The following is a 25904-nucleotide window of genomic DNA, read 5'->3' as shown; positions in this document are numbered from 1 at the left end:
ATTGAGATAACTATACATATAGCGCACAGTTTCTACAGTTCTTCATTTCATGGTTTGAACTTTTGATGACAAACACAATACTTATTCGGATTGTTAATTGCATTGGTAACATTAATTAAGAGATATTGCACGAAAATGGAAGGACAAAATTTACGCGTATTAATTAGTGCTTTTATTGGATTATTTATGCTTGCGGTCCCAGATACAGATGGCGCAGCAGCAATACTTAAGAGATCCACATGGTCACCAGAAAATTTTTCAGCCGGTGTGGTAAGTATAACGAAGACTTCTACCTATTTTGCAAGATCAGTTGTGAAATAAAGCAGTGTTCAAATTTAGGACTGGTTGGGAAACTGGCACACCGTGATTTTGACAGTTCAAGCACAATGAATTACTGGTATATTACGTAAATTTTAGTATACACATGGCAATAGCAACGTTTTTAAAGTCACTATTACGAGTGCATACTATAAAGGTTTTTAATAAACAAACATTGATTTTCATTTTTGGCGCATGCTACAGGTGCACATCAGAAATCTGCTGATGTATTCATGGTCACCCCAAATCACTCCTGATCGAGATGCACGACCTCGCCTTAAAATAAATAAATTTGAAGAGTTTTAAATTGTGAAAAATAAACTACATTTATATAAATTTTGGATAAACTCCAAAATCATTACTCGTTGACTGCCGATAAACGTCCCAATAAATCGGACTTAGTCACCGGTCAGTTCTCATGATAGATTTCCATGGCTAACGATGGTTAACTATGAAAACATGTTAAAGAAAATTTTCTAAGTTATTTATTTTGAGCTCTTTCGAGTATCGACGAGTAATGGATATATTCTGTAGATTTAGGTTTTGTCTGTGACTGCTAATGTGAGGCCGTCGTAGGTCGTACGGAGCTCAAACTCGGTGGGTGGGTGTAGCTCTGTCCTGGCAAGAAGAAGTTTATGTTCGTTAAGTCATCCGACCCCGGGGCCCCCCCCCCAGGGGTCATTTGAGGTCAAATGACTAAAGACTGTCATATGGGCATGAAACTAGGTCGTACGAGGCTCAAACTCGGTGGGTGGGTGTAGTTCTGTCCTGGCAAGAAGAAGTTTATGTTCGTTAAGTCATCCGACCCCGGGGCCCCTCCCAGGGGTCATTTGAGGTCAAATGACTAAAACTGTCATATGGGCATGAAACTAGGTCGTACGGGACTCAAACTCGGTGGGTGGGTGTAGTTCTGTCCTGGCAAGAAGATGTCTATGTTCGTTAAGTCATCCGACCACGGGGCCCCCCCTCCCAGGGGTCATTTGAGGTCAAATGACTAAAAACTGTCATATGGGCATGAAACTAGGTCGTACGGGGCTCAAACTCGGTGGGTGGGTTTAGTTCTGTGCTGGCAAGAAGATGTTTATGTTCGTTAAGTCAGCTGACCACGGGGTCCCCTCCCAGGGGTCATCTAAGGTCAAATTACTAAAAAGTGTCGTATGGGCATGAAACTTGGTAGGTACAGTCAACATTTAAAGCAGCATTTTTGAAGGTCATTTTGGGGTCATCCAAGGTCACCACGGGTCATCTGAGGTCAAATTAGTAAAAGCTCATATATGGGCATGAAACTTGGTGGGTACAGTTAACATTTAGAGTTATAAGTTTAGGTCATTTTGGGGTCATCCAATGTCACCCTGGGGTCATCTGAGGTCAAATTAGTAAACATTGTCATATGGGCATGTCACCATCAGCCTGGTAATCGCGCCCAGCCGAGAACCGCCAAATATGGGTAACCGCCTAGTCTATTTTAAAACTGATGCATCAATGACTATGTTCATCATGTCATATAGAGGCCTTGCATGCGACGTATCATCCCGTAAATATAGCGGACTACTCAAATGCATTCAACAAAAGCATGATTGCAATCTACCGTGACAGTTCGTCTCACACACATAATCCTGCACTACGATCAAATAGGTTGATGACAACATTTGATTGAATGGACTGCACTCCGCCATAACTACGGTGAAGGACACCGGTTGAAAACCTTTGTTTGGAGCCAATCAATAATTTCATGCAGGGCCTCTATTGTATCATTCTCACATAGATATAGAAATACTAAATTTGTTCACTATCTATATTTTTACTTCTAGTAGAGCTCCAATCTAAGGGTTAAAGTTATGTTTTAGGTTAGGTTGGGATTTTTAAAAGTACCCAGTACAGTGAACCTTATGGTACAAATGCGCGCGAAAATTTTAGCATAGGCCTATTGAAACTAAACTGGTGAAATATGGGACAAAAGTGGAATAAATTCGCGCAAAGCGCTAAAATGGCATTTTGTGGCTATAAAATGGCCAAATATGAGGTTAATTTCGACACAAACCAATACACAGGCGTCAATATTGGGGGTGATTATATTGACCATCCCCTGGCAAAATATTGTGGCATTTATCCCCCCCGATCTACGCCTATGTAATTTAGAGCCCTGTGACTCCATCGGTCTCCCTCTCCTCTCCTTCCCCCCCCCATCCTTCCTTTTTTTCTTTTCTCCCTTGGCGGAAACTCTAATAGGCACAAAGGACCAATATGCGATACGTAATCTTTTTCCTCTTCTTTCTATATCTAACCTCCTTGGGCCTACATATTAGTACTGATATATCATACGCTGGCGAAATTACGTAATTAATCGGATTAATTAACATACTGAGCAATAGGTGAAAACAATTTTGACAAAAGGAGTTGTCCTTGTCAATTTGTAGACATGTACTTTTGATTATTTACATAGCTTCTTCTCCAATCACTGTGTAAAACATCCATCCAAAAATCTGATTGCTATTATTATATGGATGAATGGACATATCACAAAAGGATTGCTTATCTCAATAGGGCATGTACTTAAGCATTTTTTTAACTGACCGGCGTTATTGGGCGTTTTATCGGAGGTCACCGAGTAATGCCGAAGATCAAAATCGATTTTATGTATTGTGTATGTATCATAGGACGCTCGTATTAATTGTCTCTATGCGCTTGAGAATTCAACAATATAAATAATGGTAGCTCTATTATAATACACATTAATGTTTTACATGATGCAGTCATGTCTGCAGTAGAATTCATCTCGACCTTTGCAGGACTTAACCCCATTAAAAGCTATTAAACCAAGATAACACTCATTGAAACAGCTCAACTGATTAAATCGGATCTTCTCTGGTTGTGCACAAGTGACTGTTTTCATGTGCGATATCACAATAAAGCTGGTATTCATAGCTTCAGTTGGGTAACCGATTATAAAGGAAACGAAAGGAAACAATGTTATGCGTGGCTTTGTTCACGAAATCAGACAATGGCGTGCTTTTAGTAAACCAGCATTCTTGAAAATGAGCAACATAATGATTTTTGACTTAACACGGTTTGGAAATAATTTCTTCATATTTTTGGTGTTATCTGTCGTTTACATGTCCTTCCTAAAACACAAAAGTACGACCCTCTCCAAACACCTAAATTAGCTAAAAATTTAGGACATGTTACAAAACTATATTGTCTAGAATTTTAGAAGAGTACTTTTAATATTGGCCGGTTATTTTCACACAGCGACGTTAACTAGGCAATGTACTATTACCTATAACATTAACTAAAACACCAAAGTACGAATATTTCCAAACATCTAAATTAGCTAAAAATTTAGGACATGTTAAAAAACTATATTTTCTAGAACTTTAGAAGAGTACTTTTAATATTGGCCGGTTATTTTTCACACAGCGACGTTAACTAGTCATATCCCCATACTGTTAACGTAGGGCTATTTGTAAAGGTCACGCGTCAATGGGAAAGAGCACTGTGTATTGTGTATAGGAAAACGGACAGTAACTGCAGTATGAAGCAGATACAATTCCAAAATATAATACGTTTTCTGCCTTTGCTTGTCACGTGGCAGGCCTATGTTGAAGTTGTGATTATATTTTTAAATAAGTTTCAGATGAATAACAAGAAGACAAGTGGCCTAGTGGTCTAAGGCGCTAGGCTCATAGAGTACTAAGCGTTGCGCCGTGAGTTCGAACCCCGCCTCTGCCAAACTTTAAAAGAAGTAAATTAAAATTTGACTTTTTTTAATTTCATATTTGGGAAATGTGACTGGGAGAATTTATGTATGGTGTGGAGTGGTGTGATAGGGCATGTACTTTAACTGGCCGGCGCGGTCCGGTGACTAAGTCTTTATTGGGCGTTTTATCGGCAGTCAACGAGTAATGTGTTGGTCAAAATAGCCAATGCGTTTGTTGCAGTGGTATAAAATTCGCGCGAAACGTCGAACTGCATGTTGCACGTTAAGTGTATATCATCTGCTGTAGGCCTAAAGGAATGTTTAGTTCTATCTGTGTATACAATAATGTTGTAGGACCGTTTGTGAACGTTACGAAATAACGTTCTTAGAACCTAATTTAAAGTTCGCAGAGCATTGTCCCGAACATTCAACATTTTGTACAACGTTAACACCTAAACCATGCCGTAACGTTGCAGACGTTGTCGTGTTGCGATAACGTTACGTATGAGTTACTTTATCGTTTTATTATATTGTTAGGATAAGAGTACATACTGCAGTTACTGTCCGTTTTCCTATACACAATACACAGTGCTCTCACCATTGACGCGTGACCCCTACAAATGATATATGTTGGGAGAATGGACACTTGCCTAGTTAACATCACTGTGTGAAAAATAACCAGCCAATATTTTATTTATTCTCCAAAACTTCTAGCAAATATATTTCTCTAACATGACCTAAAATTACAGCTAGGTTAGATGTTCAGAAATGGTCGTACTTTTGTAAAATATGAGTGAGGGCAAGGCATAGCTAGCCAACTCCCCGTGTTATTTGAATGGAGATTTGACCGAAAATATTGGTATCGGACCGCTCACTTCTGAAGAATGCAACAAAAAAACCGGTAAAAGCTACATTTAAATTATTCTAAATAGGTTCTAGAAAATAAAGTTTTGTAACATGTCCTAAATTTTTAGCTAATTTAGGTGTTTGGAGAGGGTCGTACTTTTGTGTTTTAGGAAGGACATGTAAACGACAGATAACACCAAAAATATGAAGAAATTATTTCTAAACCGTGTTAAGTCAAAAATCATTATGTTGCTCATTTTCAAGAATGCTGGTTTACAAAAAGCACGACATTGTCTGATTTCGTGAACAAAGCCACACATAACATTGTTTCCTTTCGTTTCCTTTATAATCGGTTACCCAACTGAAGCTATGAATACCAGCTTTATTGCGATATCGCACATGAAAACAGTCACTTGTGCACAACCAGAGAAGATCCGATTTAATCAGTTGAGCTGTTTCAATGAGTGTTATCTTGGTTTAATAGCTTTTAATGGGGTTAAGTCCTGCAAAGGTCGAGATGAATTCTACTGTAGACATGACTGCATCATGATGGGATAATCAATGAATTCAACGAAATGTCCGGTCCCCGGGCTAGATGTAACAGGATTAACTACCATTCGCCGTCGAAGTTATGTAATAATCGGATTAACTACCATAGCAATAGATGAATACAATTTTTTGAATAGATTTCCCTACACTACAAGCAGGTTGCACTCATCACCTGTGTATGTCTGCAATCATAGATTGAATACAATACCGCTGTTTTCAAAGATACTAATCTTACAGATGCGAGTGATTAGCATTTTATGGTTCAATGCATAGGTACCGCGTGAACGTTGTAGTACAGGGCGATCTATGCAAAAATTGTATTCATATATTGCTATGGTAATTAATCCAGTTACATCATCACGGCGAATAGCAATTCAGTATCGAAGTAGTTAAGTAATTTTCTTGGTTACCGGATCACGCTATTTTGGTATACCTTCGAGTGCCATATACTTTGTGTGGTCGTGGTTCATTACTTAAGCGCGTGATCCCGTTGACATAGTAACATTACGTAACTTCGCTTCCAATTAGGTTAAAACATTTTTTTTTAATAATCGCCCTGCACTACAAGCATGTTGCACTCATCACTTGTGTATGTCTGCAAGCAGTCATAGATTGAATGCAATACCGCTCTTTTAAAAGATACTAATCTTACAGGTGCTAGTGATCAGCATGATATGGTTCAATGCAGAGGTACCGCGTGAACGCACTAGTGCAGTGCGATATATTCAAAAATTGTTTTAACATATTGCTATGGTAGTTAATCCTGGTACATCATCACTTCTGAATGCAGGATTATGTTCGAGACAATTAACATGATAATGGAAGAGGCTGCGTGCTCTAGATCATGAATTATTATTAGTATGTTAGCAACTTGGTTTCGATATAAATTTAGCTATGTGATTCACTTTTCTATTGACTGCGTAAAAGAAGCGAAACTAACGCGAACATTTAATTCCGTGTGGAAGTGCACAATATAAAATTCAATTGTCTATTTTCACATTGTTTTTCCAGTAGTAGCGAGAGCGAGTTACATTTAGCATAATGTTTCTTTAATCATGCAAAACATATCCCTGCTTTGGCTAATCGAAATAATGCTATATACAGGCATTGTTTTAATATCTTGTTAAGTTTTCACTAGCCTTGTTCAAGGCCTTCTAAATTTCCTCCCCCATATGACCACCACTTGAATCCTATCACTACTTTTGGGCTCGCCAAGTCCATGCCACAGACTGTGGCTGAAATAATCATGCGTAAGTCGAACGATCGAACTCGGATTGAGCCTGCGAACCCGCAGGGCGAGACGATTTTTGGCGGTTCGTAAACTCAGTCCAAGCTCGATTTTTCAACGTACGCACGGTCATTAGTAGCCGTAATCTGTGGCCCTCACTGACTTGGCGAGCCCGAGAATGGTCATGAGGGATGGGAGGAAATCTTAGAAGGCCTTGAACAAGGCTAAGTTTTCACATGACTATTAGCATAATGTTCGTAGGTCTGTATAACCTTCATGGTTATCACAATACTACCGGCCATTGTCAAACATTAGTAAGAGTAAGAGCGTATTTACAAATTATATTACAAAATAGGTAATGCCATTTTACCAAGGACACGGGTGTTTTTGAATCAGTAAAAATACCGCATCCGAAACCTATGTCAGTATTTTTCTTTATATTTAAGCAGGTCATATCTTTTTAGATAACGGGTTTTCTTATTTGAACGCGAAGCCTCGTTTAAGCACTGTTTGATCGGGGGTATGATGTTTGTAAAAAGTTCGTCTCAGGTAGAATTATGCACTATTTTCTTGAGGGCTGTTTTTGTGTCCAAATACAGCACAAAATGTCGCACGACAGCCGATTTTTGTGCACTTGACCCATGACCTAAGCCGGAAGTGAATCCTTCCTTTATCGCTAGTTTCTAAACACCCATTTGGCAGGGTGGGTTTCATAAAGTAGGCCTTTTTGACCCATTGTAAACTTATACAAATTGTATACGATGGATTCTTGGCCTATTTGTATCAAACTACCAATCGTAAATCCCCTTTGTAAAATCGAACCCATCGCATAAATTTGAATCGGTCAATCCTGACAATGTAAAACGTATTATTACTTTGTGAGTTCAGTAAGGTATTAAGTAAGGTTTATAATATTAGTTAATTAATTCATTTGCTAACGGGTGATGTGTTTCTTGCACGATCCGGTCAAGGATTTCCCGCCATCAACCTTCATTGCATTTGAACTTCCGTCATATAGTATAACTGAACTTGAATCACGGATTTGTATTTGACTTCCATCGAAAAGTGCAATTGACATTGGCAAAACAATGCAGTTTTAATACATGTATAATTTTTATTATCAATAGCCAAAAATGGTCTTCATCATCCATTGCTCACAATTCGACCTCAAAATATTGAGTACGAGTACGGTACGAGCAGCGCATAATGGGAAAATGTCGACATGCAAAGCCCGAGTAATAAGAATACAAGACAGGAATATAATGTCATTGTGTTTTTAATATAACGATGTTACACGCGAATGCGCAGTAAAACAGTAATTTACAATTATATTAGATCCATTTATTTCAACATGATTATTGGCACACTCGTGTAAAAATCCAATAGCTAGAACGGCAATGTCAACACTGAAGGTCAAAAATTGAACTGGAAAGAGCAACCGCTGGCGGCGCATCGTAATGTGAATCGCCAGAAGTGTCTGTCGTTCTCCTGTTACAATGGTTTAGGGCATACTGCAGTTACTGTCCGTTTTCCTATACACAATACACAGTGCTCTTTCCCATTGACGCGTGACCCCTACAAATAGCCCTACGTTAACAGTATGGGGATATGACTAGTTAACGTCGCTGTGTGAAAAATAACCGGCCAATATTAAAAGTACTCTTCTAAAGTTCTAGAAAATATAGTTTTTAACATGTCCTAAATTTTAGCTAATTTAGATGTTTGGAAATATTCGTACTTTGGTATTTTAGTTAATGTTGTAGGTAATAGTACATTGCCTAGTTAACGTCGCTGTGTGAAAAATAACCGGCCAATATTAAAAGTACTCTTCTAAAATTCTAGACAATATAGTTTTGTAACATGTCCTAAATTTTTAGCTAATTTAGGTGTTTGGAGAGGGTCGTACTTTTGTGTTTTAGGAAGGACATGTAAACGACAGATAACACCAAAAATATGAAGAAATTATTTCCAAACCGTGTTAAGTCAAAAATCATTATGTTGCTCATTTTCAAGAATGCTGGTTTACAAAAAGCACGCCATTGTCTGATTTCGTGAACAAAGCCACACATAACATTGTTTCCTTTCGTTTCCTTTGTAATCGGTTACCCAACTGAAGCTATGAATATCAGCTTTATTGCGATATCGCACATGAAAACAGACACTTGTAGGCTACTTGTGCACAACCAGAGAAGATCCGATTTAATCAGTTGAGCTGTTTCAATGAGTGTTATCTTGGTTTAATAGCTTTTAATGGGGTTAAGTCCTGCAAAGGTCGAGATGAATTCTACTGTAGACATGACTGCATCATGGGCGCTTCGTTAAAACTTCTGGGGACAATGGAAGTTTGAGTCGGGTTGAATCTTTCCAATTTTAAGTATAACTTTATACAGAGTTGGGTGGGGAAAAATTTAATCATCATTGGAGCAAAATAATGTTCGTCTCACTATACCATTTTTCACCCTGATGCGACAGTGACGTCAGTGCGCATTTCATTGGACGCAGCCTCAAATCGCTAGTGTTCGCTCAAAGCGATGATGTATAAACGCACGCGCTTAAAGACGCCGCATAGATGCGCGCACGAAACAGCTGCTTCAACGCGTTGACGTCATTGCCACATCAGGATTAAATATGGTATAGTACTAGTAGGCGATTTTTTTTCCAAAAAACTTCAATGCTGCCCTTGGAAATCAAATGATGCAGCCCTTACTGCCTTAAACTTTCAAGATCATTAATCCCTGGATAGTAATACTTCTGTTACAATATTCATTCATTACAATTACAGACGTATATGAAGAAATATGGTTGGATGCCCCCACCGGATCCAGAAGCTTCCGAACTCATTACAGAGATGGAAATGCGACGTTCAATAGCACACATGCAACGGTTCTTTCGCCTTCCGGTAACAGGACAAATGGACGACAAGACGATGAAATTGATGCAGAGGCCACGTTGTGGGGTACCCGATGTTGACGTAGATCAGAATGGATTCCGATCTAGACGATATTCAATTAATCAAAATCTCAAATGGGGCAAGACGGACTTAACATATAGGTAGGTAGTTGGATATTTCATTCAAAATCTGCCATACCCATGTGGAAGATTTAAGAAGTCTTCCACAGGGGACTGTTTTTTTTATAATGGAATTGAATACATGAATACAAAACCCACCCAAGTCCATGAGAAGTAATTTAGAGAAAAAAACTTGTGTCTCATTTTAATCCCTTCATTTAGATTTATCTGGTCAATATGGCAAGTTTTATGTGCAAATGAGTGGGTTAAACTGTATTAGGTATATGACGATTAGCATTTCAGGGACTTCGTGGGGGTTCATTTTATATGCTGGACTTGCGTGGTTTTTTTAATCATATACAAAGACAACAATGTTGGAATGAGATCACCACGAGTAAGATAATACAAAATAAAGCACACAGGTATGTTTGTTGATAAGCATACTGCCATGTAATATAAACCACACACTTTCCTTGATTAAACCCATTTTTTTTCAAAAGTCACTCTCAAGCAATGAATGTGTTACAAGTTGTTCTTTTTATACATACTGGATTTCAATCAATGTGTTACAAGACTTATATCATGGACTTTGGGTGATTCTTTCATACACGCTATTTTTCACATGCTCAATAGACACAGAGGATGAATTTGAGTACATATTACAGGCCTATGTATAGCAACAATTTCCCATGCTTAACTCAATTTGGCCAAAGTATGGACTTGGGTGGGTTTTGTATTCATATATTCAATTGTTGGGTTAAATATTTTAAAACGTATACCCCTTGTATATATGGCTTTCCTGTAACTTCCACAAACGGAGTGAGTATTTCAAATGGAAGCTACCCAATTGTCTATTCTACTGGAAACCCATAATAGGGAGATTTTAGCTAAAACCCTGTCACAGTGGAGGGTGGATTTCAAATGAAATGCAAAAGAATGAGATCTCATACGTTTCTCCTCTTCAGATTACTTTCCTTCTACCACAAATGATTGGCAGCCATCATGCCGTTTTTTGTGACGTAACTTCTGTCGTCGCTTATAGAAAAGCGATTGCCCATATTTGATCAATATTAAAAGTCACTAGAAGCACCAAGTCGCAAGCATTTGAATTGAATTAAACTTTGTAGCTACGGTCGCTTGGTGCCTTACGTCACTGAGTGACTTCTGAGGAAATCCAGTATAGCAAAGTTCCAAGAAACACAAACGGATAAAACATCCCTTCATTGCCGTCCCAGTTTCGTTCATCCTCTCTGACGCCATTCAAATAACATACTAAATGCAGGCATCACATAGACACATTGAAAGTCAAGCAACCACAATATTTGTATAGTCTTTAACTTCCTTTAAAAAACTCCGTTTCAATCGGTAAATTCCTCTGATCCAGGATACAGGAAAATGGTTTAGTTATAGGCTTACATGTTATTTCAAAGGTTACACAAACTAGGTTGACTGTCAGTCTATACCACCGGCGCTAGTTAATGTCCGCTGGTCCGCTATATAATAGGACCCACCCTTACCCTACACTTAACCTAACCCTAACTGTCCGACTAGCAAACCTTATGCCCGGACTAACAAACCTTATATCCGGACTAGCGAACCTGATGCCCGGACTAGCGAACCTGATGTCCAGAATAGCGAACCTTATGTCCGGACTAGTGAACCTTGTGCCCGGACTAGCGGACCTTATGTCCGGACTAGCGAACCTTATGTCCGGACTAGCGAACCTTATGTCCGGACTAGCGAACCACATGTCCGGACTAGCGAACCTTGTGTCCGGACTAGCGAACCTTATGTCCGGACTAGCGAACCTTATGTCCGGACTAGCGAGCCTTATGTCCGGACTAGCGAACCTTGTGTCCGGACTAGCGAACCTTGTGTCCGGACTAGCGAACCTTTTGTCTGGACTAGCGAATCTTATTTCCGGACTAGCGAACCTTATGTCCGGACTTGCGAACCTTGTGTCCGGACTAGCGAACCTTATGTCCGGACTAGTGAACCTTGTGCCCGGACTAGCTGACCTTATGTCCGGACTAGCGAACCTTATGTCCGGACTAGTGAACCTTATGTCCGGACTAACGAACCTTATGTCCGGACTAGTGAACCTTATGTCCGGACTAGCGAACCGTATGTCCGGATTAGCGAACCTTATGTTCGGACTAGCGAACCATATATTCGGACTTGCGAACCTCATGTTCACTCTAGCGAACCTTAAGTTCGGACCGGACTAGCGAACCTTATGTTCGGACTAGCGCACATTATGTCTGGACTAGCGAACCTTATGTTCGGTTCGCACTAGCGAACCATATGTCCGGACTAGCGAACCTTAAGTCCGGACTAGCGAACCTTATGTTCGGACTAGCGTACATTATGTTCGGACTAGCAAACCTTACAACTTGCGAACCTTATAATAATCGACATCGGCATTACAAATGCCTAAAGCATTGTGCGATAGTTTGGGGACCGTTGAACCCTGACCTATTGGGTTGAATTCTGAACTATCGGGGAAATTGCTTTAATTATTATTCATTTATTTATTATTGCAAGACTGTTATCATTAAAATATTTTAAATAATTGATTTGTGAGACAAACATGTTTTCATTTGTTTTTAATTCTGGTAAAACCTTTTAACCGTATTTAGTACGAAGCACCAAAAACCCCATTTTTTTCGATAGGTTAGAGTTCAACGAGCACCAAAACTCTTATTGTGTTTTTGTCGATTGAACAGATTTGACAAAAAAGGAGGAAAAATCGGCACATATTTCTGACATTTTAACCCCATTCATAATTGGGACTGTACATTAGATCAATAACAATGTGACACTCTTTGGTTTCTCCCGCAGTTTTGAGAATTACACACCGGACATGCATCCAACCCAGATACGAACCTCCATTGAAAATGCCCTCAAAGTCTGGAGTGACGTCACACCTTTAAGATTCAACGAGATCTCGCGTGATGGCATCGCCGATATTGAAATCATGTTTGCACCACGTGAGCATGGGGATGGATTTACTTTTGACGGGCGTGGAGGTACTCTTGCGCATGCGTTTTTCCCTGGTGAAGGTATTGGTGGTGATGCACATTTTGATGACGATGAAATGTTTCTGTATAATACAGATGTTAATGGTAAGATACCGAATATGCAGGGAATTTGGTATAAAGAATCAATATATTTTCAAACCATTTGATTAACATTTTGACGTAACCCAAAGTAATAAGAATCTTTCTTGCAGCTTTAATTTAAACTACAAATAGTTTGGGTCCATTTTGCTATTAAAACTTTGCGAATCTTCCTAAGTCTTGAAATCGTTTGTAACTTACGAGGAGACGTAAGTTCCATTTCACTAAACTCATTTACGAACGGTATTCATCGTAAGTAATAGAGATTTACTGCAGGGACCCTTCGTAAAATTACGTCTAGTATTGGGTATTCGTAACTTTACGAACGGTTACTTGTGTTACGAAGGGTTAAAAGTTTAGTGGACTCCAGATCTATATATATATGGTCAATTCCAGCGAAAGCGGGACAAAATTCTCTCTATGTTAACTTTCCACTTTAAAATGTCATTAATAAAGGAAATCACGTTATTGATGGAGTATATCATGTCACGTCCAATGTGCTCTCTTTGTGCATATAGGCCTTTACTAGCAAGTCATACCAGGGGACAAGTTATGATGGCTTAAATGAATTGGCGTTACCCACGAATCCAAAGATAAAGCACCATATATGTCATTGAATGTCCTTCCATCAAAATGAAATTATTACCGTTAGAAAGACGTTTGCACGATCTCTCATCATATGTAAAACGATTGAATTCCACCAAAGTTTGTGGACTCTAGAGGCCATTAAGTCAATTTGGCTAATAATTTTGTTACCCGCGTATCAAAAATAAAATGATCGTTCTGAAAAATGTTAAGTGAATATGCCATAAATGACTATATCATGAAACGAAGTTTCGTTCTATAATTCTGAGGTCCAAGTGATTTTTTTATGCGAATACGTTTTACCCATAAAATTCCATAAAATCAAATTTGACGTTACCCACGTATCAACTGTTACCCACGAGTCCAGCAAATATAATTGCCATAACTTAAATTAACATTTAATGACTTTGGACACTGAATTTAGTTTGACAAGCGCTTAAAATTGTAAATCGTAAAAATACGTTCACCGCTTTAAAAAAGAATCTACGACGGTTTAAACTTTTGTTACCCACGAATCCCGAATAGATGCTAACCTTGAAAAACAAGGAGATTGTTTATTTTAAGTTTAAATCAGCACATATTCAAGCCATGGGTATGATATAATTTTTACAGTACTTACAGTTTATGCACCTAAGAAACGCAAACCCCAAACGGTACTATAGTACTTATAGCTTTACCCACGAATTCGGCGTTACCCACGAATCCAAGGATTTACTCGTAAATTACAAGTTTCTTATGCATCTTAACATTTTGAAAACATGCGAAATAGGTTCCAAAACATTCCTGTTTAATAGGGTCCTCTTGAAGGTATACTGAAGCTGTATCATGAAGTTTTGATTGATTATCCTAAATTACCATTTTTTGGGTAAATGCAATTGGTTAGAGAAACGAGAATCGTTGAAACACAATGGAGGAATAACCGCATGATGGTTTCCAACCTTTTGTAATATTTTCTATTTTGCCGCTTACCAATACATACCTTCAAATATGTGTTACCCACGAACATTTTGGTTACCCACGAATTCCTACTTAAATTATAGTTAACAATGTATTAATAGTGTTTTAGTACATAGGAACTGTCAAACACGATTTAATAGAATATTGCTGCATGAAAATATGAAATGATTTTACTAAAATAATAATATAAAACTGTTTGCTCTGTCTATTTGAATTTGGCAACTTCATTATTCTCAAAATTTTATACCCAAAATGCCATAATGATCCATTCTAAATATTCCATGTAGTTTGTATTTTGATTAAAATTCATTTTAGTGCCATTGCAGCCTGAATTATTGACATACGGAAAAGTATTTTTTATTTTTATTTAACAAATTTAATAGGAATTGCTATTTTCCAGACGCTGTTACCCACGAATCCATCCGAGATCCTCATCCTGCGACGAGATACAAAATCTAACTTTATATTTATATGAAGTATTTATTCTAATCTTTCGAAATAATACAGTAATGTTAAATGACAGCCACTTTGGAAAGAGTTCGAAGAATTGACACAATCTTAACTGTACACCTGGTTCTTTCTTAAAATTTGTAATAACCAAAATATTTCTTTGTAGATATATGTAATAAAATTCTATTTTACGTTCAAAGTCTTCACCGATTTCTAGTGTATATGAGTCACACATAAAATATTGAAAGATATTAAAGAAAGTGAAATTTTATGGCGTACAACAGTTGAAAAAGGCTTGAATTCGTGGGTAACATGCATATGCGCATTTAACACTTTATTTGGTCTAGCAAGAAAAGTCATTTTTCAATCCGATGGCACTTCCACCTGATGATTCACTAGATATGATCGTCTCATTTGATAAGTCTAGAATTGAAAAGGAAAACATTTTCAAAATGGCCCCAGAGAGAATTTTGTCCCTTTGGCTGGAATTGACCATATACGTATAAAGATAAATATGCGTAATTGTCAAAGTCACTAGAAGCGCCACTAATTGCAGAGGTATTCGTTTTTTTGCGCCATAAAAAAAAGTCAAAACAACGTCAGTAAGTCTGAACGCAGGGAAGTGAACTGTTTTGTAGTTCTAGTTCAATGTAAACTACCGGAGAAGACACCTTACCTTTCCCAGAATCCTTTGCAACAAGATATATCACCTCATTTCATCAAATAACACTTCCAATATACTTTGTAAAGGTTACCTAATGAAATAGACTTTGAAAATATATTGTTACTATCGAGTCGATCAGTACAGGAAATTAAAATGGGAGAAAGGCATGGGAAGTGTAAGATATATCTTCTCTGGTAAACCACACTATTAGAAAAAACAGTTCCTCTCATGAGAACCATTGAAAGTCATTTAGAAACTTTCTAGTTCTCTAAAGGTCCTTCAAATTCAAAAGGGGTTGGTGAACATCTAAGAACCAATAAAGGTCCTACGTGAGTTCAGAGAACCAGAAGAGTTCTTCAGAGCGCCATAAGATCCTTCTAAAACAACAGGCAACAGGATCAGCTCTCCGAGTTTCGAACGGGTAATTCAACGAGACAATTAGTAGTAAGTTCCTTGTCGAGGGGAATTTCAAGCTAACTCAATTTTTACACGAGAGCGTACTAACTACCGCCGGGGTTCGAACCTACAACCTCTCGCACTATAATAGTCGAATGCCTTATCGATTGAGCTAACATGACTCAATGTAGGAACTCTCTTTTTAGTTCGGGTCAAAATTGAAAACTCACATCTGTGATTGAATACTAATATTTTGTGGAAAAAACCCCTTTTTTTAATGAAAATGTTACAATATTTAATTGCTTTAACTATAATTATTTACTTCTATTACAGGTATTGACCTTTTTACGGTAGCCGCTCATGAATTAGGCCATAGTATGGGTTTAGGCCATTCCGAAAATCCAGCCGCTCTGATGGCGCCATTTTACCAGGGTTGGAATCCTGATTTCAGATTAGACTATGATGATATCGTTGGAATTCAAATGCTATACGGTAAGAAATGGTTTTGGACGTTGTTGTATAACGAGATAGCCTATAATAGGGGACTGTTCACAATCACTTGGGCTGATGTAAGAAAAAATACATATTTTTGTAAGGCCTTTTCGGACTTTTCAGGGGCCATTTTGGCCATGAAAAGTGACGTCAATAAAAAATAATTTAAAAATAAAAAGATGTGGTTGAGTTAGGGTTCGGTTTTGGTCGGCAAAAACCTGTTTTTGCCTGGTTTAAACCGGCAAAACTGGCAAAAACTGGCAAAAACTCACATATAGTCACTCAAATATTATAAAGTAACACAGAAAGCTCATAAAGAGTAACACAAACTTTTAATGAATCATTCAACATATTTTTGTCTCATTAAATCCTTAAAATGAAAAAGTTTTGAATTTGATATATGCCACATTTAGGTTAAATGCACTTGAGCATTGAAAACGCATGCCTTTAATTTCTTAATATGTTACTAATAATAACAAAATCTGGCCTTGTTACACTCAGGAAATTATGTTTGTAACTTAATAATTAATTTGTTTTGAGATGAAAAACTGAACTTTAAATCACTTTTTTAGTTTTTGCCATTTTTGCTGGCAAAAACTGTTTTTGCCAAGCGGTTAAAACCGCGGTTAAAACCATGGTTTTTTCCACCTGCGGCAAAAACCTGCGAACCCTGGGTTGAGTATACTCTCAGCACATTAAAGCTGGCCAATTATAAATTCGAAATAAAAGTCCCATTTTGACAGGGTGACCATGGCGACTGGAATGCTATTATGAAGGATGATAAACACAGACTTACGTAAATACAAAACGTTTTCTAGAGTGGGCAGTGTCATACATTGTGGACGATTATGTCGTGTTTTATTGGGGTTTCTCCATTTGAAATTGGCACAAAGACGTTCCATGCCCGAGGAAGAGCGACGCTTTAATGACATTATAAAACACTCTAGTCGTAGACTACGAAATATAAAACAACGATTGGAGCTAGGAAGTAACAAACAAATAAATATAAACAACTGAACCAATCTTTTAATCATGTGATGTCCATTATTAGGTTCGCCACCCGGGGTTCGCCAGTACAAGTGAAGAGTCCGTTTGAGAGAAAAATTGTGTTTAAACGTTTGTTTTCCGATGTATGGACACTCCGACTTCATCCTTTCCGCGACCGTTATTATATTATAACTGAACCATGGAGGAGTTAACATTTCTTGTCCAAAATCCTTTTAGTTCATATCATCAGTGATTCTAAACTTTCGCTTTCTGCACATCTAGGTTCGAATCCAGGACCAAGACCACCCCCAAGAGAGCCTGAGAAGCCAGATGTCTATGCAACAGAGCCACCACCACCACCGCCACCTACGACAACTCAGCAACCAGGGGACGCCGTTTGTAGCATAAAATTCGACGCCATATCAACCATAAGAGGAGAACTCTTCTTATTCAAAGTAAGTTTCTATTGGTAGCTATTTTGTAGCGCAAATTAAACTGTCAATTTTAACGTCCTCCGTGCGTTACACGTGGAAGTTTGCATCAGAGATGCAAATCGCAATCTCTTTTTATACGGCCGAGATCACACTCGTTTCAATGGACAGTCGGTACGTATGAAACGCACATATTAAATCAATGTTTTTACATCGCACTGTTGCTTTATTATAGGCTAATATTTTGTTCAAACAAAATGGATCACATTAATAGTTTCCTTCGGATGTTCGGATTATTATCAAATGGACAAATGTTGTGCATTTTCTACGTTATCCGCGTGTTCATTTCGTACGTGTATAATCTTCTATACTGGCTAAATAAAGGATCGCGCTCCATCGCAGGAGAGTGATTTTGAATAAATAGACGGGCGTATGAACACGGCGTTTGGAAGTCACAACCTCTCTGTTAATGAAGTTTCAACGCAAGCTTGTTTTAAACAAGACTACGGTATTTAAATTTGTGTGTTATGCATAACCACAAGCCCTATGTTGTATTTTCTGTCTGTCGACAGAAAGAAAATAGAAAGTGGACAATGTCTTTGTCAAGCGACTGAAACTGCAAGATTTGGCACACAAACATTAAAAATCTCAACTTTTTTGGAGTAAGTGGGGGATGAAGGCTGTGGATCACAAAGTGCCTCCTTGAAACGGTCGTAAATTTGTGTGTTCAACATGTTCGATATTAATTAATTTGTTTCTGTTCTTCTCTCTAAACCAGGGTGATCAAATGTGGCGCACTACAACTGACGGAACGCCGTATCCAGGATATCCAACTGATATCGATTTATTTTGGGATAATGTTGCCGATGGCATCACCGCTGTTTTTGAAAGACAAAATGGTCTCATTGTTTTTGTTAAAGGTGAGTACTAATGTGTTTTCAAGAAGTGGTGCCAGGCAGAACCGACTTGCATGCTGGCAAATTGTTCGCTTTTGCGAAGCGAACTTAAGTATTTGAAAGGGAATTAAACCATAAGTTGTAATAATCGCGTCTACATTGGGAGATAGGCAAGGTCTGCTTGTTCTCTGTTGACAACTTGGGCCGTCTTCAGTGAACGGCTCTTTTCAGAGCCACCAAACCTTTTACATCAGCAGTTCGGCGAGATCTGTTTGTTCTCTGTTGACAGGCGACAGTCTTCAGTGAACGATTCTTTTCAGAGCCATCAGTACGTAAGGGGCGGCCTCCATGTCTAATTCTTATGTACTTTGTTCTGAAGATGTCAGAGATAGGCCTACTCCTGACGAAAGCTTGGCAGTTCTAAACTTGTCCGATCCGACGGCAAACCTGCTAAAAACTTAACCAATTGTTAATCGCGTATGAACTCAAGGTGTGAATATGGGCGGGTATTTTCCAGTTGAAGTGACTGTGGAAGCCACCCATATTACCTCATTTGAAATTCACACTCACTGTGTTCCAAATTCAACGGCTATACGGGCCCAATATTACACTCCAAGAAAGTATTCTTCTTTTATCACTGCAAAACAACAGAGCAATGTGGTTACTTTTATGTCTATAATTTCGTTCTTTTCTTGCAGGAAATGAATATTGGGAGTTTAATGGTCTAACACCAACTCACGCCCGACCTAAACCAATGACAGATTTTGGCTTACCCAGCTCAATATCAATAGATGCAGCATTACCTTACAATACGGAAGGGAAAATTTACTTCTTTTTTGAGACTCAAGTCTGGAAATATGACGAGTATAGTCGTATAATTGATGAAGGTTATCCAAAGCGAATTAAGAAAGTATGGGATATCGGGAATGATTTGGCCGCAGCTTTTAGATTCAAAGGTAAGGGTGATTATAATAAAAAGATCAATCATGTCAATGTTGTGTATCAGTTTTAATAAAGTACCAATTCAATCTTCAATACGAAAGATCAAAATTTTCGAATGAGCGTCGGTTTTTCCTCACAGCTACACTACACTTTAGGTAAATATCATTAACTTCGAGGACTGTTAAATGTGAAAATATTAATTTTTAACAATTTGCCATAAAATTTGTATTATATCGAGAATTTAAAAAGAAATCAAAAATTATTTGATATTAGAAGGACATTCTTCGTATTCAGAATGTAATTCGATATGTCTGATGTGCTCTCATATACCACAAAAAATACTATGCAAACACGTTGCCAATAATTAAGAAATTTTTTTTGAATAATCGATCGGTACTATAAAAACCACATTAATTTTTGTTCTTATTTGCAGAAAAAACTTATTTTGTCAAGTCTAAACGATACTGGAAATTGAATGATACATCTAGCCAGATAGAACCGGATTATCCTCGATATTTTGCAGTTGACTGGCTTGGATGCCCTCCTCCTGAAACGGATGAATATGATACAGAAACCGACACCGAGACTCACAACCATGGCTCAAGAACACTTACATCAACACTTTTAATTTTAATACCTGCTGCTGTTCTGTGTCTGAGATCTGCTGTGTTGTAATTTGCAACATGTATAATAACTGTTCTTCAAACCAAAGACTTTTATAAATATAATTGTGACCACCGCATAATAAAATAATAAATTTCGGATTTATATAGCGCCGTTTCCAGATCATGGAGGATTCAAAGCGCTGTAATTTCGCTGCCATGGTAAATCATCACAATCAGATCGCATCAACTAGGTTGCGGCCGAACCCGGCGCAAAAATATCCGAACTTAAAATTATGTGTGCACCTCCCCAAATTCCATTGGGTGAAGGATGTTTTTGAAAAAAAAAACCCTAATCACCGAATTAGTGAAAGCGGAAAGAAATCGGAGATCCCGGAGAAAACAAATGCACATACAGTCCTTGGGCACGGCCGGGGCTTGAACCCGGGAATTCAGTAGTGCAAGGCGAGGGAACAACCGCTGCGCCAACTCGCTCTCCATGACTATGGCCGAATAGCACCGAACTAATTTATAAACTGTACAATATCCACATCCTTGTGTATTAATCTGTCTTTAATACACACCTATGACGTCGCGCTATTGTTTTACCGCTCCATTATTTTCCACGAATGGAGCGATGATCACAATAACACGCCATTCGTAAATGCCTTTCTCTTTTCTCTGAAAAGCAAATACTTTTCAGGGAAAAAGTACTGGCAGTTACGAATGTAGTGTTAATATCAATTGCACTTTTGAAAAGCAAGTATTTGCGAAAAGTGCGGTATTGTTATCATCACTTCATTCATGCAAAACAATGATACGAAAAACAAGAAGAAAATGATTTTCATTAATACAATAAATTGAGGAAGCGGATAGCAACATTTGCACAGTATTGTCATGGGACCTGAGAGCACATCAGACATATCGAATTGCATGCTGAATACGAGGATTGTCCCTATATCTAATAATAATAATAATTTTGATTTTGTGAAATTCGCGATATAATACAAATTATTAAAATTTCATATTTTTATATTTTTCCAAATGTAACAGTCCTCGAAGTAAACTTTATAAATCTAATGATATGTAATTAAACTATAGGCCTATGTAGCTGGGATGAAAAGCCGACTCAATTGAAAATTTGACCTTTCATATAGAACTTAAACATTTGTTTCCAAAAAGACCTACATTTTTTAGTGTTTTGAGGAAAAAATCTATATCTTTAATAATGAAGGTCACAATTTTCATATGATTGACGGCTGTTCAACCCAACTTCCTACTATTTACTGCATATCGTTAGATTTATACAATTTACTTTGAGGACTGTTAAGTTTCAAAAATATCAATTTTTAATAATTTGCCTTAAAATGTGTATTGTATCGCGAATTTAATAAAAATCTAAATTATTTGATATCAGAAGGATGTGTCTGATTTGCTCTTAGGTGCCACAAACAAAATACGTAAAAACGTCGCTATCCGAGCCCTTACAATGCAATCTGTGAAAAGCAAGTCAAGATCAAAACGGGCAGGTTAAATTGTTGGCTAAGTACGTTGTACTTATTATGCAAGATGTGTTTTACCCTCACTTTGGCTTTACTTCGTAGGCCTTTACTTTTATTTATTTGGACCTTTCTTTCTACGCTTACTGTTTTTTATAACATTTTTTTTCCTTCTTTATATTTTTATACGTTTTCAGTGGCTTAGGCCCTACATATAATTTGTCATATTTTGGGCAACATTGCTACATATATATAATACACATTCTGTATCAATGTATTTAGGCCTATGAATCTGTTTATTTTCAAATCGTTCTCTTCGGGCATGTTTAATAATGATAAAAGCCACAGTAGGTCTATTTTCTGTATAATTGTTATTTGTCATTAGTATATTTGATGTTTCATCTGATGGTATTTTGGCATGCTTGAATATTTACTTACATCGATCAGTAGGCTTATCCGATACCGTAAAACGGGTAACTTTGGGCACTTTTCAGAGTTTTTAAACCACTGCTTCCAAACAAAACCAAATATATTTCTAATTATCTCTTTTTTATGACGTTAGGGTTCCTTCTACACCTTGAAGTTGAAAAAGATTTTTGAATAATTTTGAAAGGGTGCCCTAGGGGTTGAAAATAGCCTGACCAAAGTTACCCCGCATTTGGGGCAACTTTGGTCAGAGTATTACATTCCATGAAGAAAAGAAAATGAAAAAAATTGATCTTCGCTGTATATGGGCAAGGTTTTGTTTTTTGTGACATTTATCCCCATGCAAAATTAAGCAAGCACGCATCCTTGCTCACAAATATCGACTTTTATTTTGTCTGAAAAAAATGTAAAAAATGCTCATTTTGGTCAAAATGCCAATATTTTCGTAACTTTCAAAGAAATTGGACATGAGCGACTTCTTCCAAATATATTTCTTAACAAATTGAGACCAAATATGACTAAAAACAATATTGCTGTACGGAAATATGACCATTTAAAAAATATATTTGAACGACCAAAGTTACCCCGCTTACCGAAGTTACCCCATTTTACGGTAATTAAATATTACAATGTTAGGGACGCTCCATTTGATTTCGGAAGGGGACTGGAAGTTGAGGTGGCTTTTATTTCGCGTCGAAGGCGGCGAAGTTTGTTTTGTTTTTGCCGACAAAGTTCAAGGACAATAATAGGCCTAGGTAAAATGTGTTGTAGTACATTTAAAATTTTCGTACCTTTTCGTACCTGATTTTGGTCCTTCTGCTGCGAATCAACGATATATATCCTCGGAATGATTCCATCACAAAATTATCCAAGATAAACAATAGTGTCCATAATTGCATGGTTGTTCCAAAATCGTAAACTCGATTCACAGAGAAGAGTATCATTGCTCAGGTATAGCGATAGGTGTAGTTTTCTTGAGGTTGACAACTGTAATGACCATTTCATATGAGCCTATACATGCTATATGACCTTTTGCCAATTTTCCTTATTATGCAAAATAGAGACCTAAACGCAACATGACGCAACTACTTCAACAGTTAATACATTAGAAGTGGGCATAAAGAACTATTGATGGTCTAATCACTTTAATGATTTTACGAATCTACGTTTATTCAATTTGTGTAACAAACATTTTAAATCTTTATAATTCAAGAAGGTGGTTACGGATGATTTGAACTAAACACCTGGATCGTGATATGATGGGTATTTCTATAGAAATTTTACATACAGCTGAGTCGGACTATTTTTGCACTCGCACCTAAAATTTAGTACGATCATTATATTAGTGTATTGTCCGGCATCAATGAGTAATTGATCAATTTGTAAAGAGCAACCTATTTCAATAACACTCCATTCGTGAAAAATAATGGAGCGGTAAAACAATAGCGCGACGTCATAGGTGTGTATTAAGTCGGTTAATGGCCGCGGATTAGAACGTGAGTGGGTAAGAATGGCTTCGCCGCTCCGCGGCTCAGCCATTCTTACCCACTCACGTTCTAATCCTTGGCCATTATCCTATACATAGAGGGCGGTCGACGGTACCGATATTTTTTTACCACACGGTATAGGACATGTGACGCGTAACGTATACGATAGATGGTTAAGGCCTGGTCACACAGTGACGAATAGGGGTGAACGGCAAGCGACGATAAGCTGCGAATTGCAATTTTGAATTTATCGTCACTCATCGTGGGTTGCCGTTAGTTGTCGCTGACGAATCCGTCAGCGACCGCAGACGGCCGATATTATTCGTCGGGAAATTTTCAACATGTTGAAAATTTTGTGACGACAAAAAAGTCGTTGTGATTCCGTTTAAATTTCGTTGAAGACCGCAACCCTCATTTCTTTGACGTTTCCATACCGTGCGAAGCCGTCTCTAGTCGTTTTGAGGTCGTCACAATTTCGTTGGTAGTCGTTGTCAACGACCATTGACGAATAAACAACGGCAAGCGACGTCACATCTCGAACCCTGACGACACGTTGCGGCAAGCAACGAAATTGTAACGATCTTGGTGCGACAGTGACTTTTGTCCGGAGAGTGATGGATATTGTTTGCGAGTATCGTTTGCGAGTACCTGCGGCATTGAAACGGTGGTCTGCGATGGGTTACGATTTTTAAACGATGGTCAACGATTTTAAACTTTTGTGCGATTCATGAAATAGATATATGCATTTGTAGGATTGTAGAAATTAATCAAGTCTTTTTTATGGTCGTTGACAACGACTACCAACGAAATTGTGACGACCTCAAAACGACTAGAGACGGCTTCGCACGGTATGTAAACGTCAAAGAAATGAGGGTTGCGGTCTACAACGAAATTTGAACGGAATCACAACTACTTTTTGTCGTCACAAAATTTTCAACATGTTGAAAATTTCCCGACGAATAATTTCGGCCGTCTGCGGTCGCTAACGGATTCTCAGCGACAACTAACGGCAACTCACGATGAGTGACTGTAAATTCTAATCAAGTCTTTTTTGTGCGATGTTTGACGTTTTATTGACGTCAGTTCGATTTCAATAGACTACCCGGCACGATGCAATTTTAAAGTTCATATAAAAATAAAATAATACCAATAATAATCAAAAATATTAATATTTCTGATTATTATTGATATTGTTATTGATATTGATGTTAATATTTGTGATTATTATTGATACTGATATTAACATTTTTTATTATTATTGATATTGATGATAATATTTTTAATAATTATTGATATATTGATATTGATATAATAGTTTGGATTATTATTAATATTGATTTTAATATGTTGATTCCTATTGATATTTATATTAATTTTTTGATTATGTTTGATATGTGTAGTATGTGTTATTATTATTGATATTGATATTAATATCTTTGATTATAATAATTGATATTTATGTTAATATTTTATTATTGATATATTATTGATATAGATATTAATAGTTTGGATTATTATTCATATTAATTTTTACTATTTTTGATTATTATTGATATGTGTAATATTTTGATTATTATTGATATTGATGTTAATAATCCTGATTATTATTGATATAGATATTTTAGTTTGGATTATTATTGATATCGATTTTACCATTTTTGATTATTGTTGATATTGATGTTAATATTTTTGATTATTATTGATATTGATATTTTTGAGCGGATGATCAGAACGTTGTGAAGAGTGGGAACGCCAAATGAGACTATACGACCCGCACACACACAGGCTTTGATGTCGGCTGCTGAGTCACGTCATCATCACTGCAATCCACCGTCAGCTGCCGTTCCTTGCCGCAAGCAAATCCGCTGCCAGCCGTCTGACCTCGTTGCTTGTTGTCGGGCTCCGTCAAGACTTCGTCACTCATCGCCCAGACAACGTCCGGTTTTGGTCGCTAGTCTCCGTTTCCTGCCGCAGCCTTTCGTCCCTTGCCGTCGTGTTGTCGCTAAAGGTCGTTCCCACTCGTCAGCGAATCTTGTTTTTCCTCTTTTGTCGTCGCTTTGCCGTCAACATTTTGTGATTTTCACGTTCGTCACCTTTCGTTGCTTATCGTCCGTCACTGTGTGACCAGGCCTTTAGCAGTTACAAATTGAAAAACATCATACTTACAGTGGGGTACTTTGTCTAACCCCAACGGTTTTAGAATAATACAATTTTGATTTTGATCGCAGCATAAGTCAGTAGCTACAAATAACACAGTAGACACTGCCCTTGTTTTAACATGTGAGGTGGTTTCTGAAATTCTGATCAGTTTGGTACATAGCCTC

General features: G+C 37.6%; 1 protein-coding gene across 1 annotated transcript; it reads left to right on the top strand.

The window, feature by feature from the left end:
- Nucleotides 1-44: 44 nt before the first annotated feature.
- Nucleotides 45-20738, top strand: LOC140140896 (stromelysin-1-like). The gene is made up of 8 exons (XM_072162648.1): nt 45-270; nt 9421-9689; nt 12489-12772; nt 16152-16310; nt 17580-17752; nt 18507-18648; nt 19323-19580; nt 20000-20738. Exons 1-8 carry the CDS (start codon nt 136-138, stop codon nt 20239-20241), a joined length of 1662 nt encoding a protein of 553 aa, XP_072018749.1. The 5' UTR covers nt 45-135; the 3' UTR covers nt 20242-20738.
- The last annotated feature ends 5166 nt before the right edge of the window (nt 20739-25904 follow it).

This window comes from Amphiura filiformis, chromosome 19 (assembly GCF_039555335.1).
Source record: "Amphiura filiformis chromosome 19, Afil_fr2py, whole genome shotgun sequence".
NCBI lineage: Eukaryota > Metazoa > Echinodermata > Ophiuroidea > Amphilepidida > Amphiuridae > Amphiura > Amphiura filiformis.
The sequence above is the reverse complement of the archived record's forward strand: the minus strand, read 5'-3'. Positions and strand labels throughout refer to the sequence as shown.

What these genes read in the sequence shown, in the direction of transcription:
- LOC140140896 (XM_072162648.1), top strand. Translation starts at nt 136, where the DNA reads ATGGAAGGACAAAATTTACGCGTATTAATTAGTGCTTTTATTGGATTA. An exon ending in AAAATTTTTCAGCCGGTGTG is followed by an intron (nt 271 to 9,420) that starts GTAAGTATAACG and finishes TTACAATTACAG; the next exon opens with ACGTATATGAAGAAATATGG. An exon ending in AAGACGGACTTAACATATAG is followed by an intron (nt 9,690 to 12,488) that starts GTAGGTAGTTGG and finishes TTTCTCCCGCAG; the next exon opens with TTTTGAGAATTACACACCGG.